The sequence below is a fragment of the Patiria miniata genome, unplaced genomic scaffold (assembly GCF_015706575.1).
Source record: "Patiria miniata isolate m_02_andy unplaced genomic scaffold, ASM1570657v1 HiC_scaffold_6, whole genome shotgun sequence".
Classification (NCBI taxonomy): domain Eukaryota; kingdom Metazoa; phylum Echinodermata; class Asteroidea; order Valvatida; family Asterinidae; genus Patiria; species Patiria miniata.
Genome location: NW_024037073.1, coordinates 10,419,411 through 10,436,606, shown reverse-complemented (window position 1 = coordinate 10,436,606; position 17,196 = coordinate 10,419,411). Strand labels below are relative to the sequence as shown.

Sequence of the window (17,196 nt, the reverse complement as noted above, 5' to 3'; positions counted from 1 at the left end):
CCATGATGACGTCATCATGACGTCACTTCAATTTTCATCTATAACACATCCCGGTTTAGGTACATACCAACTTTCAATCCAATCGGACAGGTGGTTCTGTAGATATTAGCCTTCGAAATATGCACGTTTAGTAAGACGTCACATGTCACGTGATGATGTCATCGTGACGTCACTTCAATTTTCATCCATTATACATTCCGGTTTAAGTACATACCAAGTTTCAACCCAATCAGACCTGTAGTTCTGTAGATATTGGCCTTGAAAATATGCACATTTGATATGACGTCACATGTCACGTGATGACTAAATCATGACGTCACTTAAATTTCCATCTAAAACACATTCCAGTTTAGGTGCATTCCAAGTTTCAACCCAATCAGACATGTAGTTCTGTAGATATTGGCCTTCAAAATATGCAATTTTTAATATGACGTCACATGTCACGTGACGACGTCACATCACGTGATGACGTCATCGTAACATCACTTAAATGTTCATCTACCACGCATCCAGGTTTAGGTACATACTAAGTTTCAACCCGATCGGACCTGTAGTCATGGAGATAAAGGCCTTCAAAATATGCACCTATATTGTGACGTCACATGTCACGTGATGACATCATCGTGACGGCACTTGAATTTTCATGTAAAACACATTCCAGTTTAGGTGCATTCCAAGTTTCAACCCAATCAGACCTGTAGTCATGGAGATCCTTCTCGGCTGAAGTTCAGAACTACTCAGTAAGATATCAGTGTTGTATAGGAAAAGACTTGTGGAAAATCCCACTTCAGAAAAACTGCACCTTTAAATACGTAACATAGGGCTTTTCGGCATTATGATTTTTTAGTATACGTCCCTGACTATGCACATGCATAAACATAAAATCTGTCAAAGTTAGCCGAAAATCGGCTAAAACGGTCACTGTGATGTGGACAGGATTTGACCTCGGCAACACGTGCTCTGCAGGCTAACTGACATACGATGTACAAGTACATGTATGTGCGTAACGTACGTGTATGTACATATAGATGTTCTGTGCATGTTTTAGAGCAGAGGTATTGTCAGCCTGAAGTTTTAAGCGTGCGCAGGGCATGTCCGAGTTCGCTTATTGCCTCAAAGCTTTGAAATGTTTTAGACCTACCCTTAAATCGACAATTAAAGTAAAAACTAACATAAAACCTGCCATGGTTGATTTTTCAGGAATTTTCAAATGAAAAAGGGTCTTTTTATTATAACTTCCGGTCTGATGACGTCATACCTATGTTCCCAATACTGATGTTCCCCGAAATCCTTAGGATTAGGGCTAGGGTTAGGGCTAGGGCTAGGGTTATAGGGTAAGGATTTCGGGGAACATCGGTATTGGGGAACATAGGTATTGGGGAACATAGGTATGTACCCGTCCTACAGATGTCCCACGGTTGCACTACGGATTTATTTACACGACGATTCACCACGAAAGTTTAGAATTGTTTAAAACTTACGTAGCCCCTCCCCGAATACCAAAGGAAGATAACGGCTAACCACGGATTTACTAAGGATAAATACGGTACTCCCACGGTTGATCACGCATTTTAACCCGAAAGGGGCCGGGGTGGCGGAATCCGCCCCCCCCCCCAAACATTTTCTGTGATAGCCTCTAAAAAAAAAATCGCGACCCGAGCTGTTATGACTTTTTAGCCTCGAGCTTTGCGCATCTTTTGATACCAAAAACATAAAAATCGGACCTCGGGTTGCCGCGTAGCAAAAAAATTTCTGCGCTACGCGCCGTGAAAACTGAATTTTCGCATATACGTCGTGTACACAGAGCAGAATTGCCATTCGTACATATGAATAATTAATTAGCCATAATTCCAAAACCCTTTGACCTATAGTCATGAAATTTCTGGGGTAAGTTTAGGAAGAGTTGGTCTATGCATGTGCTGAGTTTCAAATGTTTTCGTCACTCGATGGCCGAGATCTTAGGGGGGGGCGGAACCCCCCCCCCCCCGGCTGAGAGATGGTCCAAATAACCGGGCCCCTTTAGGGTTAAACCGTAGATATATGTAGCTCCAAGCCGTGAATGTGTGACAGCATGCATGGGCTTTATAACTGTCACTCGAAGGAATTTCAGGATACAGGATTGAGTCCTAATAATCGAGCCGATGGAGCACTATTTGAATTAGTGCACTTATGCAAATATACTGTACTATTTTTGTTGCTGTGGGACCCGATTTCCTAGAGAGAATTTGCACTTGCATTGCATACTGACTTCGACAGCGGCTTTTGTTCATGTTTCGAATACCTTTTTTCCGCTGCTGTAAAAAGTAAATAGGCAATTAAGGCAAAGGCTATCGCGTTAGTTATAAAACCAACGAGATTTTCTATATTTTCTTTGTAAATATAAAATATCATGTGGCTTTTTCATGTTGCCCAAACCTTCGGTTTACTATGGTTTACTGCGATTTTCGGCTGCCTGTTTTTAAATCTTAAGTATTCTTTCACGCTCAAACCGAATGCAACTACAACAACACTTGGCCTTGCGTATTACATGTCTGGTGTTTCTATGCTAAAGAAAAGGGAGTTTCTCATGTCAGGAGACGCAAATCATGGAGCTAGAGTCGAAAACCGAAGCTGGAGACGAAATCGAGTTTGCATATTGCAAACTTTACGTCTAAAACAGATTTTTCTCATGTTTTCCTAATGACAACGACTATATACAAGTATTTGTTGTCTTTGCTCGATTCTTGTTGTCACAGTTAATTCATCAATCCCATTTTCGAATAAAATAAATTAAAATGAAATTCAGTGAAATGGGAGAACTATAGAGGGAAGACGAGGGCGTAAGGTCCAAATTAGAATATGTGTCCGATGAAATAACCTCAAAGGTGTCTCTCCTAAAAACTGCCAACATTATATTTCCACAGGCATACTCCGTCTTGTTGGTGGTCATAGCGTTGCAGAGGGCCGACTAGAGATTGATCTGAACGGTGAATTGGGCACAGTCTGCGACGACTCCTGGGGACTAGATGACGCCAAGGTGGCTTGCTTAGAGTTGGGCTTTCCTGGTGCCGCCGAGGCTACACCAGGCGGGTCTTATGGAAGTGGAAGCGGACCCATTCTTCTTGACGATGTCATGTGTTCTGGATTTGAACTTCAGTTGCTCTCTTGTCCGCACAGTGGAATTGGAGTCAATAACTGTGGTCACAGTGAAGACGCAGGAGTCATTTGTCAACCTCGAAGTAATACATTGTGTGACCTAATTTTGTACCCCAATACTCATCAGAATATCCCTGTCAAAAGGCTGGATTCTCCTTTGTCAATCCAGACAACATTTCGATATGTTCCATATCGAACAAATTAATTTATGATTTTGCCTACGAGCAGGTTCTTCGATTCGCGCACCGACCAGAAACGGGAGAAACGTTGGTTTATTGTTATGTAGATTATTGTTTTGTAGACATAAAAATAAGTACCGTTTATTTTAATCACAGTTCATCTGGTAGGTGGTTCCAGTCCCAACGAAGGCCGTGTGGAGGTGTATGAGAATGGTGCCTGGGGAACGGTCTGTGATGATGGCTGGGATCTAACCGATGCAAATATTGTCTGCCGGGAATTAGGCTACGATGGAGCAACTGAAGCATTAGGAGAAGCAGCCTTTGGTCAGGGTGACGGGCAGGAGATACTTCTGTCTTCTCTTAACTGCGTCGGTAGCGAGCAGACAGTGGTAGATTGCGAGCACCCGGGACTTGGGATTCACTCTTGCGGGCATGGCGAGGATGCCGGAGTCCGATGTGGTAAGCTGAAAATAAATCGGAGAGCGACGATATAGAGAAGTATCCTCACATTTTAAATTGTTAACCGAATTTCAATTGTATTCTGTTATTTTTTTCCCTGTTTATTAAGCCGATGGCTGTATGCTCACCGTCAACGCATCCGATGTCCTGATGGTGGTATCTAGTTATCAGTCTGTATACCTTCCTGGTGAAACGATTGAGTATGCCTGCCCCGACGGATATCACATCAGCGGGTCTGCTTCACGGTTCTGTCAGTCTGACTTAACATGGTCTGGACAGCCAGCTGAATGCATTACAGGTCTTATTTACAAATCCTTGCAGTCTTTATTTCTTAGAAACTTGCCCTCATTCAAGTCAGACTAAGTTTTTGAAATAAGAACAAATCTTATGGCCATACAGGAGCATCAATACTCTTTGTCAAAAATTGACTATAGCAGTCTTTATTTCATTTCATGTATGCATCCATAACAATATCTAATGTAGTCAATAGTGTGTCTGCTATTGGGGAAGAAGTTAAAAAGAAACGTGCATCGGAATACTGGCAAGTCAAAAGATCTACCTTTTGTAATGTTTTTTTTTACCTTGCCCCACCCACCCACAATTGTTTGACATTATCATTTTCCCATAAAATAGACTCGTGTGTCGCTGGACCTTGTGTGAACGGGGGTACGTGCACTAGTGCACCCGGCGAGTACACTTGCCTATGCCCTGCAGGGTACGACGGGATGACGTGTGAAAATGGTAAAACAGTTATTTCAGTACTCTTGTTATTAGGTTTTTACAATTACATGTACTCACCGAACTATTTAAGGTTAGTCGGTTGCTACTGTTTCTCTGAATGTGGGGACGTTCGACTACGTTCCAAAGCAACCATCACAGTCGTGCGTATTCAAAATAGGAACAAATATCAGTTTAGTTTGCATAAAACAATTTAGCGTGCAAAATGGCTAAGTTCGTTTTAAAAATTACAAATGTACTTTATGTGATCTTACTGTTTGTTTGCTTGTTTGTTTGTTGTTTGTTTCTTTATGATAAAGTAACAAAAAGATACATTCCTGAGAGTATTATTGTGAATTTTGTATCGTCAGTTGCCAACTGCGAGCTGATCTTCAACTCATCCGATGTCCTCATCGTGGTGTCCGGTAATCGGACTGTATACCTTCCTGGTGACTCAGTCGAATATGCCTGCCCTGACGGATATCATCTCAGCGGGTCCGCTACAAGATATTGTCGGTCAGACTTCACGTGGTCTTCGCCGGTTGCCGTATGCAATCAAGGTAAATATTTCAAATAAGTGTATTTCTCTAAAGTAGCTGAAAAGCTTTAAAAAGATAAAAACAAACCTGGATTGCAAAGAGCAATGCACATGCTTTTACCTATCTCACTTTGCAAAAGGTTTGACTGTTTGTCATTAGTGGAGTTGGGCAACGTTTGATGTATTTTTTAGTTATGTGGTAACTCCAGCACTTCAGAATCGGCACTTGTAATAACATCACCTCCCCTTCTCCCCGTTTCCCCATTTTTAAATAATAAAGTTAAAATAAACATTTTTAAAATACTAAAAAGTAACTATTTTTTTAGACAGCTTCAATCCCCAGAACCAAACTTGTAATTCTTATATTCCACAATATATGCTGTTTTCAATGACGAATTTTATTTTGGCATGCAATCAGTTTTTGATTGTCTTCTGAATCAGGTCAGTGTGACGAACTGATATAGTCTGCAGTTATATTTGATGTGTACAACTGTGTAGAAAAAAACCCCACATTTTCGCACTTGAGTGAGATTTTTTTTCTTTCTCAAGCTATATGACAGGACTGAGCATAGAGAGCTCATATAACTACATTGCGGAAGGGCAATTACCAGAATTAAAATGTTTATGTTTCCTACAAAATTTCGATCGTTCAAAAATAAACAACACAATTTAAACATGAATTCTTTGACAATTATTTGAGTCTACCTTCAGCCAAGTTTCAACTGATAAAAATTGTTGTACCTTTCATTTCTGAATTATAAAATACAAGATCAGAAAACAAACCGATTCGCCAAAAGGTTTTTCAAGTTGGACGACTGTTTCTTTAAGTCTGACGACACTTAATTGCTGAATGCAATAAAGGTTAAGTGTTCTTTTTATAAAGGCCAATTCTTGATCAAAAATGAAAAAGAATGATACAAGCGACAGGATGAGACGTTAGTGTGTCTCCTAAGGATTAATAGTTTCTTAATCCGCAAAAAAGAAACATTGCAGAAAAACACATTGTTAACGTTAAAGGGGCCAGGGGCGGTATCCAGCCCCTCAAATTTTGCCGGAATAGCTTTAAAAATAATTTTCTTTCGCGACTCCAGCTGTTCAGACTTTTTAGCTTTGAGCCTTGCGCATCTTTTGATACCAGAAACATAAAAATCGGTCAACTGGTTGTCGCGCAGCGAAAAATTTCCGGCGCCGTGAAAACTGAATTCCCCATATTTGTAGTGTACACAGAGGTTAATTACCATTCATGCATATGAATAATTAGTTAGCCACAATTCCAAGACCCTTTTACGTGTAGTCATGAAATTTCTTGGGTATGTTCATGAAAAGTTGTTCTATGCATGTACCGAGTTTCAAAATGTGTTGTCTCTCGATGGCCCAGATCTTAGGGGGGAGCGGATTCCCCCCCCCCCCCCCGGCTGAGAGATGATCAGATAGCCTGGCCCTTTTAGGGTTAACCCTGCGAAAACAGTCATTTCAGTTCTCTTTGTTATTAGGTTTTTTACAATTAAATGTACTCACCGAACTATTTAAGGTTAGTCGGTTGCAACTGTTTCTTTTATTGTGAGGACGTTCGACTACGTTCCAAAGCAATCATCGCAGTCGAGTATTGACAGTGTAAAATAGTAATGTTCATCTTTGACAGTGATAAATGTACTTCATATGATCTTACTGTTTGCTTGTTTGTTTGTTTGTTTGTTTGTTGTGTATTTCTTTGTGACAATGTAACCTAAAGATAAATCCCTGAAAGTGTGTTAAACTGTATGTGATAAAATTGTATGTGATAAAATTTGTATCGTCAGTTGCCAACTGCGAGCTGATCTTCAACTCATCCGATGTCCTCATCGTGGTGTCCGGCAATCGGACGGTATACCTTCCTGGTGACTCAGTCGAATATGCCTGCCCTGACGGATATCATCTCAGCGGGTCCACTACAAGATATTGTCGGTCAGACTTCACGTGGTCTTTGCCGGTTGCCGTATGCAATCAAGGTAAAGATTTCAAATAAGTGTATTTCTTTAAAGTAGCTGGAAAGCTTTAAAAAGATAAAACAAACCTGGATTGCAAAGAGCAAGGCACGTGCTTTTACCTATCTCATTTTGCAAAAGGTTTCACTGTTTGTCATTAGCAGTGGAGTTGGGCAACGTTTGATGTATTTTTTAGTTTTGTGGTTACTTCAGCACTTCAGAATCGGCACTTGTAATAACAACACCTCCCCTTCTCCCCCTTTTCCACATCTTTAAATAATACAAAAAAAATTAACATTTTTAAATACTAAAAAGAAACTAATTTTTCAGACAGCCTCAATCCCCAGAACCAAACCTGCAATTCGTATATTCCACATAATAATATGTGCTGTTTTCAATGACTAATTTTTTGTGTGTATGCAATCAGTTTTTTATTGTCTTCTGAATCAGGTCAGTGTGACAAACTGATATAGTTTGCAGTTACTCTGTGTAGAAAAAACATTATCGCACCTGAGTGAGATTTTTCATTTTCTTTCTCAAGCTCTCTAACAGGACTGAGCATAGAGAGATCATTTAATTACATTGCGGAAGGGCAATTACCAGAATTAAAATGTTCATGTTTCCGACGCAATTTCGATCATTCTAAAACGAACAACACAATTGAAACACGCATTCTTTGATAATTATTTGAGTCTACATTTAGCCAAGTTTCAACTGATAATAATTGTTGATCCTTTCATTTCTGAATTTTAAAACACAAGATCAGAAAACAAACCGATTTGCCAAAAGGTTTTTCAAGTTCGACGACTTTGTTTTTTTCAGTCTGACGACACGTTATTGCTGAATGCATTAAAGATCAACTATCCTTTAATAAAGGCCAACGTCTTGACAAAAAAATGAATAAGAATGATACATTCGACACTGAGGATGAGACGTTAGTGCGTCTCCTAAGTATTAATGGTTTCTTAATCCTCCAAAAAGAAACATTGCATAAAAACACATTGTTAACCCTAAAGGGGCCGGGGGCGGTTTCCGGCCCATCAATTTTTTCCGTGTTAGCTTTCACAATAATTTTCTTTCGCGACCCAAGCTATTCTGAATTTTTAGCCTCGAGCCTTGCGCATCTTTTTATACCAAAAACATAAAAATTGGACAACGGGTTGTTTCGCAGCGAAAAATTTTCCGGCGTTACGCGCCGTGAAAACTGAATGTCCCCATATACGTATACACAGAGGTTAATTACCATTCATGCATATGAATTATTGATTAGCCATGATTCCAAAACCCTTTGACGTGAAATTTCTTGGGTATGTTCATAAAGAGTTGTTCTATGCATGTACCGAGTTTCAATTGTTGTGTCTCTCGATGGCCGAGATCTTAGGTGCTGCAGAATCCCCCCTCCCCCCGGCTGAGAGATGATCAGAATAGCCCGGCCCTTTTTGGGTTAATGGCAAAGATCTTATTATTTCTTTCAGTTATGGCTGCCCCAGCAAAATTTTCCTTGCCGGTGGAACCAATCATCGGCGGAGGAGCGGGTGGTGTGATTTTCATTATCATGTTCTTTGTTGCTCTTTTCGCGATAAAAAGGTAAGGTTTAAACCCTAAAAGGGCCGGGGCGGAATCCGCCCGCCCCCCCCCCCCCTCAACTTTTTCCGCGATAGCCTTAAAAAAAAAATTCGCGACCCGAACTGTTATGACTTTTTAGCCTCGAGCTTTGCGCATCTTTTGATACCAAAAACATAAAAAATGGACCACGGGTTGCCACGTAGCGAAATATTTTCCGGCGCTACGCGCCGTGAAAACTGAATTTCCCATATACGTCGTGTACACAGAGCAGAATTATCATTCGTACAAAGAGTTTTCACTGTCAGTAAAATGTTTTTTTTTAACAGGTTTGTCTTTAACTACACGAAATGAAATAAATGTCCTCACGTAAACATGCGTTTGTTTAATGTGTAAATCGACGGAGGACACACACGTGCAACATCATCGGTAAATCGAGGACTGGAACCAAATCAAGGACGACCTCGATTAGAAATCGTGTACAAAACCAATGAGAGCTGTTGCGAAAAAAAATAGTACAAACAAAGGAAAAAGGAAGAGGAAAAGAAAAACCTCCATTTACACCATAAACAAACGCGTGTGAATGCATGTGTAAATTATATAGCTATTTGGCCTATAGTTTTATTATTTTGTTTTCGAGTTATATTAGATTTTCATTGCATTTCCGCCAACACCGGAAGTGAGGGTCAAGCGGTTTTTTTTTTTACCCAGGAATAACAAGTGTCACTCAAGGCACCGTCTACCACCACACGAAAACGAACGCGACCCTCAACTATTTCCCATAAATCACTGATTTGATACGTAATGACAACTTGATGACGTCAAACAATTGTGTATCTTTGTACCAGGGACCAGGTTCATGTCAGGTTTAATTATCACCCCGACAACTGTTTGGAAGAATTTTTTTATTTTGATTTGAGTCTCATTTTTATATTTTAACTCACCAAACTTGGACCTTCCGGTAGTCCCAGGGAAAAAAAGTCAGGCGTCTTTGACTTTGGTAATCCGAAATATTTATCAAGACATAGTCTATCAAGTCACAAGGTATGAACGTGACCATACCTTTAGTTCTTGAGGCATAAATGAGAGAAAATTGATATATTTTGAACCAAAATCGCTCGTTGTTTGATACCTGATGACGTCATCTGGCAAATTGCACCACTGGGGATCATGGTCGACATATGTTCAAAGTTACAAGTTAATACCATTAACTGTTTACAAGAAAACCCGCGGAGAGTAATTGTCCGGGAACAAGAAGAAGAAAGATTAATTGTTATTTTTCAATCGAATTAAACACAGTTCATTAATGGAACATTTTTTTTATTGAACCACGATGATTCTCTTGGCTTTCGTGCAACACTCCATTAACCCTAAATGGGCCGGGGCGGAATCTGCCCTTCCCTTGAACACTTTCCGCAATAGCCTCTAAATAAAAAAATTCGCGACCCAAGCTGTTATGACTTTGTAGCCGCGAGCTTTGCGCATCTTTTGATACCAAAAACATAAAAATCGAACCACGGGTTGCCGCGTAGCGACAAAATTTCCGGCGCTACGCGCCGTGAAAACTGAATTTTCGCAAATACGTCGTGTGCACAGAGCAGAATAATTAATTAGCCATAGTTCCAAAACCCTTTGACCTATAGTCATGACATTTCTTGGGTATGTTAAGGAAGAGTTGCTCTATGCATGTACTGAGTTTCAATTTTTTTGTCGCTCGATGGCCGAGATCTGCTTTCGTGTTTTCTGATCGCAGCATTTTATTTACATTAAAATATATTAATTTGGTGCAGCCAAGTTGACACCACGGGCGATTTGTCTTGAACAGTGTTGCTTTGACGACTGAACTGAATTTATTTCCTGTTAGCAGGCGAACAGCACGGAACCATCCCGTTCAGAACAGACGCGATGCTACCGTGCTCAGTTGTACCGTTTCTGGAGGGGGCGCCCTACCCTCATCGGAGCTGGCATACCAGGAAACAATCCTCGACGATGCCATTATTAACAGCTACGCTGATTTGCCACGTCGTAATGCTCCTCTTCCGCCGATTCCTGACAAAACCCCGACTAAGGAGGCATGCGAGACATATTGCAACGTGCAATACTGATCCGGTGTAGTCTTTGTATGTATTGGTGATAAAATACAATATTCTAGTGATTAAAAGAATTTTAAAAAGAAAACTCGATTGCAATGATTTAAAACCTGAAATACTGGAAATTAGTAAAAATAAAAAAAAGTTACGAGCGGGGAAACGAAGGTATTACTCGGACAGGAATCGTCGCCTATGACTTGTTTTTGTAAAAGTTTTTTGACATTTGTCGGCCACCGACCAAAATCAGTGTGGAGAAACATAAAAAAGAGACGCCGAATGTTGAATGCTTAATGGCGGATCCCGGTATAATGTTCAAGGAGAATCGATGGAATCAGCCACTTAATAATTAAATAACAATTCCCACAAAAGTAAGAGGTAACTCTTATCACTGATTGTAAAAATGCAACAACGGCGGTACATTGTGCATGTGATGCAAATATTAAATAATTTAAAATATAATCTAACCTCACTTATATCGTGAAGGGGAATGAGGGTGATATAATTTTGTCGACATTTTAAAGTGATTTTCTCAGTGCCCTGGAAAATCTGTAGCATTCCCTTCGAAAGGACCGGTAGGCCTCTATAGCGTCACTTAGAAACTTGGTACTTAATACTGAGTGTCTAAGCTGGAACGATCTCTGTCACAATTTATGAAACTCGTTTCCATGGTGTCGAGCAATACGCTCCCACCACTACCATTTCAATAACCCTGATATTGGATCATTGGCATGTTCAAACATCTTGCAAATACGTGTATGCAAATTAGAACTAAGCTGGTGCCTGGCTATGCTTTAAATCAGCGTTTATTTTTTTGTGCAGTTTCCGGGGTAGAAACAGAATAAAATCGTCGCGACGTGGGATCCGAAAACACAATTTGTTTTTTGTCACAGTCCTATCCAGCCAGTACATGCAGTATCACATTACATACTACTACAAGCAAAATACTAGAGGAATGCCACAGTGAATGTTAAAATACGGCATACACATTGGAAATCAAAACACAAATAGGCAACAAGATTAATCCATTACCTGCTATTGCTGTATCGAATCAGCATACAGGAAGCAAGTTCCCAAACCAGGGGTTACTATTGGAAACGAGGTTTATAATAAATATCCCGTGGGATGAGTTTGTGTCACATTGTAATTATATTAGATAAGGACTTAATCGGTAAACCAAATAAGTGTTTTATCATGGGCTTGGATGCTGTAATTTCATTGGTCTAAGACGGCCACGTGTCTGGTAAATAAAAATGCATGTCTCACCCTGAGGGTGATATCGCACTGCGTTCATTGCGCGCTTTGGGCAATGAGAACTGCAACGTCAAACGCTTAGTCTCGTGTCCAGCAGGACATCAAAACCTACAGTTATCAAAGGCTACATCGCAGTGCTTTAATCTATTTTTCACACAGTAAGTTACAAACACTTGTCATTTTAAGTTGTTGGCACGATAAACAAAATAATTTTGGTGTTTTGTTTTATATGACATTTTTTAACCCCCTCGGACGAATAGCTTCACTTTGGGTGTTCTGCGCCCCTCGGGTGTTAAAAACGTAATATCCCACGTCACACTAGTCAGTTGTATGTATGCATTTTTTTTTCGAAATATAACTAATTGCAGATAGAGTCGGCGTACCAGACGTGACACGGTTCAATTCAGTTTAATTCAATTTTTGTTTATTATTTTATTGACACCACCACCAAAAAACGCATTAAAACAAACCTAGATTACCAGCACTAAGCCTAAACAACTGTTACCATACGAACATTATTATAGCATAGGGACAGTTCAAATACACATTGAAATGAATGACCAGATGAAGATCAATTATTGAATGAGGAGTCACAATGACAATTATTTGGATTATTTTCTGTGTCATTTAGACCCGGACAAATGTCATAATAAAGGTAGCGTCCATCAGTTGTAATTGTTCGTTTTGAGCAACAAAATGAAAGTGCTCAAAATTTAAAGAATGGTGCTGAACAACCAACCTGATTAAGTTTCAGCTCAGTGAGTGCTGTACATTTCGAGAGAAAAAAAACAATATTCTAGGATCTCGATTTCAAATCAAAAGTTTCGAGTCATGTTTTGAATTGGGCCTGAACTCAGTGTCCGAGACACGTTTTCACTGAGCCGATTGCAGCTTTATGCGATGTCGCGCACTGAACCGCGCGTCTGTGCATCGTGTCAACGCAACTACTAACGGACATTTCCAACGATGCGTCTTTAGACGCATCGTTGGAAAGGCCTTCTTTTATGTATTTCTTCTAAACGGCAGCATTTTAGAAGGAATAATTTCACAGGGAGTTTAGTTCCCTTACTGTCTTTAAACCAAGTAAGCTTTTCAATAATATTTACGTCAGCTACTTGTTGGATAGCTGCAAATGATGGACTGTACCTTTAACCATGATTTGCTGGGGTGAATGTTCCAACGTGCCTTAAAATGCATAGTGAATGTGCATAAAAGGTAGCTCTTGTTTTGTACGTAAAACAAATCAGTGGTTGCTTTTAAATTAATGTCATCCAGTTTCACTGTCCACAGTTGAAGGAGCAGTTCAGCAATATCGATGTATATAGAATACTTTATTGATGCTAAGTACTTCAAATGTTACTAGTAAATGAACTGAGAATAGATAATCCTTAACGCCACATGATTCCAATGATTATTTGTTACTTTATGTATTATTAATTAATGACGAACCATAAGGGGAAGTAATTGCTTTTACTATACTCTTAGCATTTGCTAAAATCTAGAGTATTGATTTTGCACTCTTTCAGCATTTGCTGGACGATTGCCTAACTTCGTGTACTACCTGATAGTGTAGTAAATGTTACTACATTATCAGTCATGTTACTACACTATCAGTCATGTTTTGTCACATTATCGGGAGGAACGATAATGTAACAACAATTGATTGATAGTGTACTTTCTACTACACTATCGGTCAATTTGTTTTACGTTATCGGTTAGTGATTTATTAGTTGGTCAATTCGTCACCAACACCACGAACTGACACCATCTGCATAACATGGAGATTTTATTTTTTACCGATATTAGCAGTTTGTATCATGAAGTTTAACAGGACGAAGTTAAAATTGCTAAAATCATCTAAAATAAGCAAATTTTAATAATGAATTTTCAAGAAATTGGTCAATTCTTGTTTTTTTTGTTACTACGAAGTGACTCTGCACAGGGTGTCAGTTCGTGAAAACCAAAATTTGCGTGTTTTCGGAGAGTGCGCGCATGCAATAGCGTTAGAGAGTGTCAGTTCGTGAAAACGAATATTTACGTGCTTTTGGAGAGTGCGCGCACGCATGCGCAGTGTGTGCGCGCACTCTCCCAAAACACGTCTCCGATTTGTATTTCTGCAACGCTGACCACCGGGTGTCAGTTCGTGGTGTCGGTGACGAATTGTTAGTTGGTGATACGTTGGCCGTTGGTTGTTAAAGTTGTTACAGAGATCAGTTAAGGCCAAATCGAAGATGAAAACATATTGCTTGATTCGGAGTCTTTTAGTTTTTAGTTCCAGCAAACACTGCAATCACAAGGAGATTCGCGACTATGGCTACTGCACAGCAAACGGTCATGGAACATTTTCGTCGCAGTCATAAAACTTTGAGCCATGAGGTAATCTGTGTTTTTGAAATAAGAATAAGTTGGCTACGAAATTGGCTACGTTGTTAGAAATTGTGCACGTGAAAAGAAGCCAACTTACACCGCTTAAATGTGTAAGAGGTTGGATTTCTCTACCTTTATCTCGGTATCTGTATGGAAATAATATTATTGTCTTGATTTAAGTGGCGAATGTTGAGTAGATTCTTACACAGTGATTAAAGAGTTGTTTTAAACAGTATTTTCAATAATATTATAAACATATTTTGTCCTACTGCAAGATGTAAACGGCGTTACTAGCGTTTGTCTGTAGGCCTTCCATTCAGTTTTTACTTCAGAAACTCCGACGAGTGTTGCACAAGATATGTGAGGATTGAGCAGCTGCACATGTAGAAATTATATAAAAACCGTTGCTGTATGCGATCCCATAATAAATCTATGTTATCGATGTATGAGAACAGCATTTTGTAACATTATTCATTAAAACAAGCAATTAATTAGAGTTTTATGTAAATCTTCATCCGCATATTTAGGAACAAACCCTTACAATACCTCCTCTAATCGTATTAATTAGTATGATAATAACATGGAATTCCGGCAATTTGCATTGGTAATGTTGTACTATCTCTCTGGCGCATTTTAAAAACAAAGCAGACTTTACGATGACCTCAACCGGTATTCTCAGGTTGGGATATGTGCATTATCAAAAAATGAAAGCACAGATGTCTCAAATTAAAGGGTAAGTGATGTACTTACCCAAATTGTCGAAAAGAAAAACATTATACACTTCCAGATCACCTTTAATTTGTGGCAATAACACACGCTAAACCTCTTTGCCAGACCTCATTTGAGTTCAATATCTTTTAAGTAAAATTATGTCGCAAAGTTAAGATTTGATTTGTTTTGGGTAAAGAAAAAATGTATTACCGAATATGTATTTATTTCAAATATACGGTTTCACATTTGATTTTCAGATACACAGAAATAAAACCACCTTGTAAACAGGAAGTCTTTCTTGTTATAGTTAATACTTGAGTTTTTAAGAGATTGACTAAAATCTGTACTTTTCCCTGACATTTTTCACATCTAATTACGAAATGTGTTTTTTTTTTCGGCCCAGTTGCAAACAAATCTAGGTTTATCTAACAGTTGCTATGTAGGCTTAATCGCTGGCTGATAACGAACGAAAGCGAGTTTCCATCCATAGGGGATACTATTGGAAGCAGGGTTGAAAATAAAATAACCACTTGGGATGATGTTGTTTCACAATATATTAATGATTAGATCAGGACATAGTCGGTGAAGTAATAACAGTTCTATCACATTATGGGTTTTCGCCTTGAAAAGAATATAACTCATTGCATGGACAGTCAGCGTACCGGACGTGAAACAGTTTAATTCAGATTGATGCAATTCTTGTTTATTATTTTAATATTTAATAACACCACCACTTAAAACAAGTCAAGACATATACAATGGGGTCACTGTTATGTGATGTTTTTAGACAAGCATTAAATACACAAATAACATTTCTATGAATTTCATGGGCTTGAAAAGATAAAATGTATAACTTATTGCTGATTATTACTTTGAATAACACAACCACCAAAAACAAGCCAAAAAACAAACAACGTGGCCTGCATTGAATAATCAAAAGCAATATTATATGGGAAAAAAAAGTATTCAGACAAGTGTTACGAAAAGATAATAACAAATGGACCTTTGAAAATAGACACAATATAACGAAAACACTGGCGAAGACCAAGAATCGAATGAGGAGTCAAAATGACACTTCTCTGAATCATTTTCTGGATCCAAGAAGTTTTCATATTGACCAAACATTTGACGCTGGACTTGCCTATACAGCAAACGTAATGAATGTGCACGGATTTAACATGATGCAAAAGGGTACATTTACGATTAATAAAAAGCATATTTAGAATGGGTCGTACCATTTAACAATGCAATCACAAAGAGCTCCTTAAACAATACTTTACAACCGATTTGTTCATAGTTTTTGAACGAGCCAACGATTCTTGGATAATCACAAAATTACCTTTAGCCACAATGTATCCATATAATAAAAAACACATTATTTGTTTTTACAGGAACTAAAATGAATAATATGATTTACGAACAATTGTGAATTTCATCATTAAGATCACTTTAATTGCGCCATGCACTATAGTTTATAAATTACCAATGTTTCTATGTTTCTACTTCAAAACTAAAATAAGAAATTGCAATAATGCGATAAAACTCCAATTCATAAATACCTCAGACAAATTACGCATTCCTATTGGTCGAGAGCCCGTCACGTGGCAGGTCTTAAACGGATGATAAAGTATACAAATATTGATTGGCTCAGCGTGGAATGGGAGGAATATTATCGCAAGGTAAAATCTGGACTTTTCCATTTCACGAGGCGAAGCCGAGTGAACTGGAAAAGTCCAGATTTTACCGAGCGATAATATTCTTCCCATTTCACAACTTAAAGCCACTCAATATTTGTTTTATATAACTGACATATAGATCCTTGTCATTTGATATATTTGAACTTTTTGTCAATACAAAACTGCAGGAAAATGTATTTCTCTCTTCCGAACCACCCTTTCATGAAAATGTTTGAACCCAACGCTGTAGCGCTGGCTCTTTGGAACAATACGCGCTACGCGCAACTCTGAACGCGCACACCAGCATGCATTTTCACACAAATACTGCGTCATAATCCTAACTGTTGAATAGTATTTCCCACTCCCATGGGCGGATAGTATACAAATATAACATGATTTGAGGGTGGACAGTCGATATTCGCTCCCCGAGGTATTGGAGGTTGACAAACTAGTTCCCGAGGCGAAGCCGAGGAAACTAGTTTGTCAACTTCCAATACCGAGGGAAGCTAATATCGACTGTCCACCCGAAATAAACCATGTTATATT

The 17,196-nt window shown here is 38.9% G+C and overlaps 1 protein-coding gene across 1 annotated transcript in view; it reads left to right on the top strand.

The window, feature by feature from the left end:
• The window catches only part of LOC119742841 (deleted in malignant brain tumors 1 protein-like), a 44,364-nt gene extending 33,704 nt beyond the window's left edge, over window positions 1–10,660 (top strand). Inside the window, exons 6-13 of the mRNA XM_038219042.1 lie at window positions 2,904–3,218; window positions 3,471–3,773; window positions 3,883–4,071; window positions 4,407–4,514; window positions 4,862–5,050; window positions 6,828–7,016; window positions 8,468–8,579; window positions 10,423–10,660. Of these exons, the coding sequence (XP_038074970.1) occupies window positions 2,904–3,218; window positions 3,471–3,773; window positions 3,883–4,071; window positions 4,407–4,514; window positions 4,862–5,050; window positions 6,828–7,016; window positions 8,468–8,579; window positions 10,423–10,660 (1,643 nt within the window). The remainder of the gene's footprint in view (window positions 1–2,903; window positions 3,219–3,470; window positions 3,774–3,882; window positions 4,072–4,406; window positions 4,515–4,861; window positions 5,051–6,827; window positions 7,017–8,467; window positions 8,580–10,422) is intronic.
• Window positions 10,661–17,196: the final 6,536 nt, after the last annotated feature.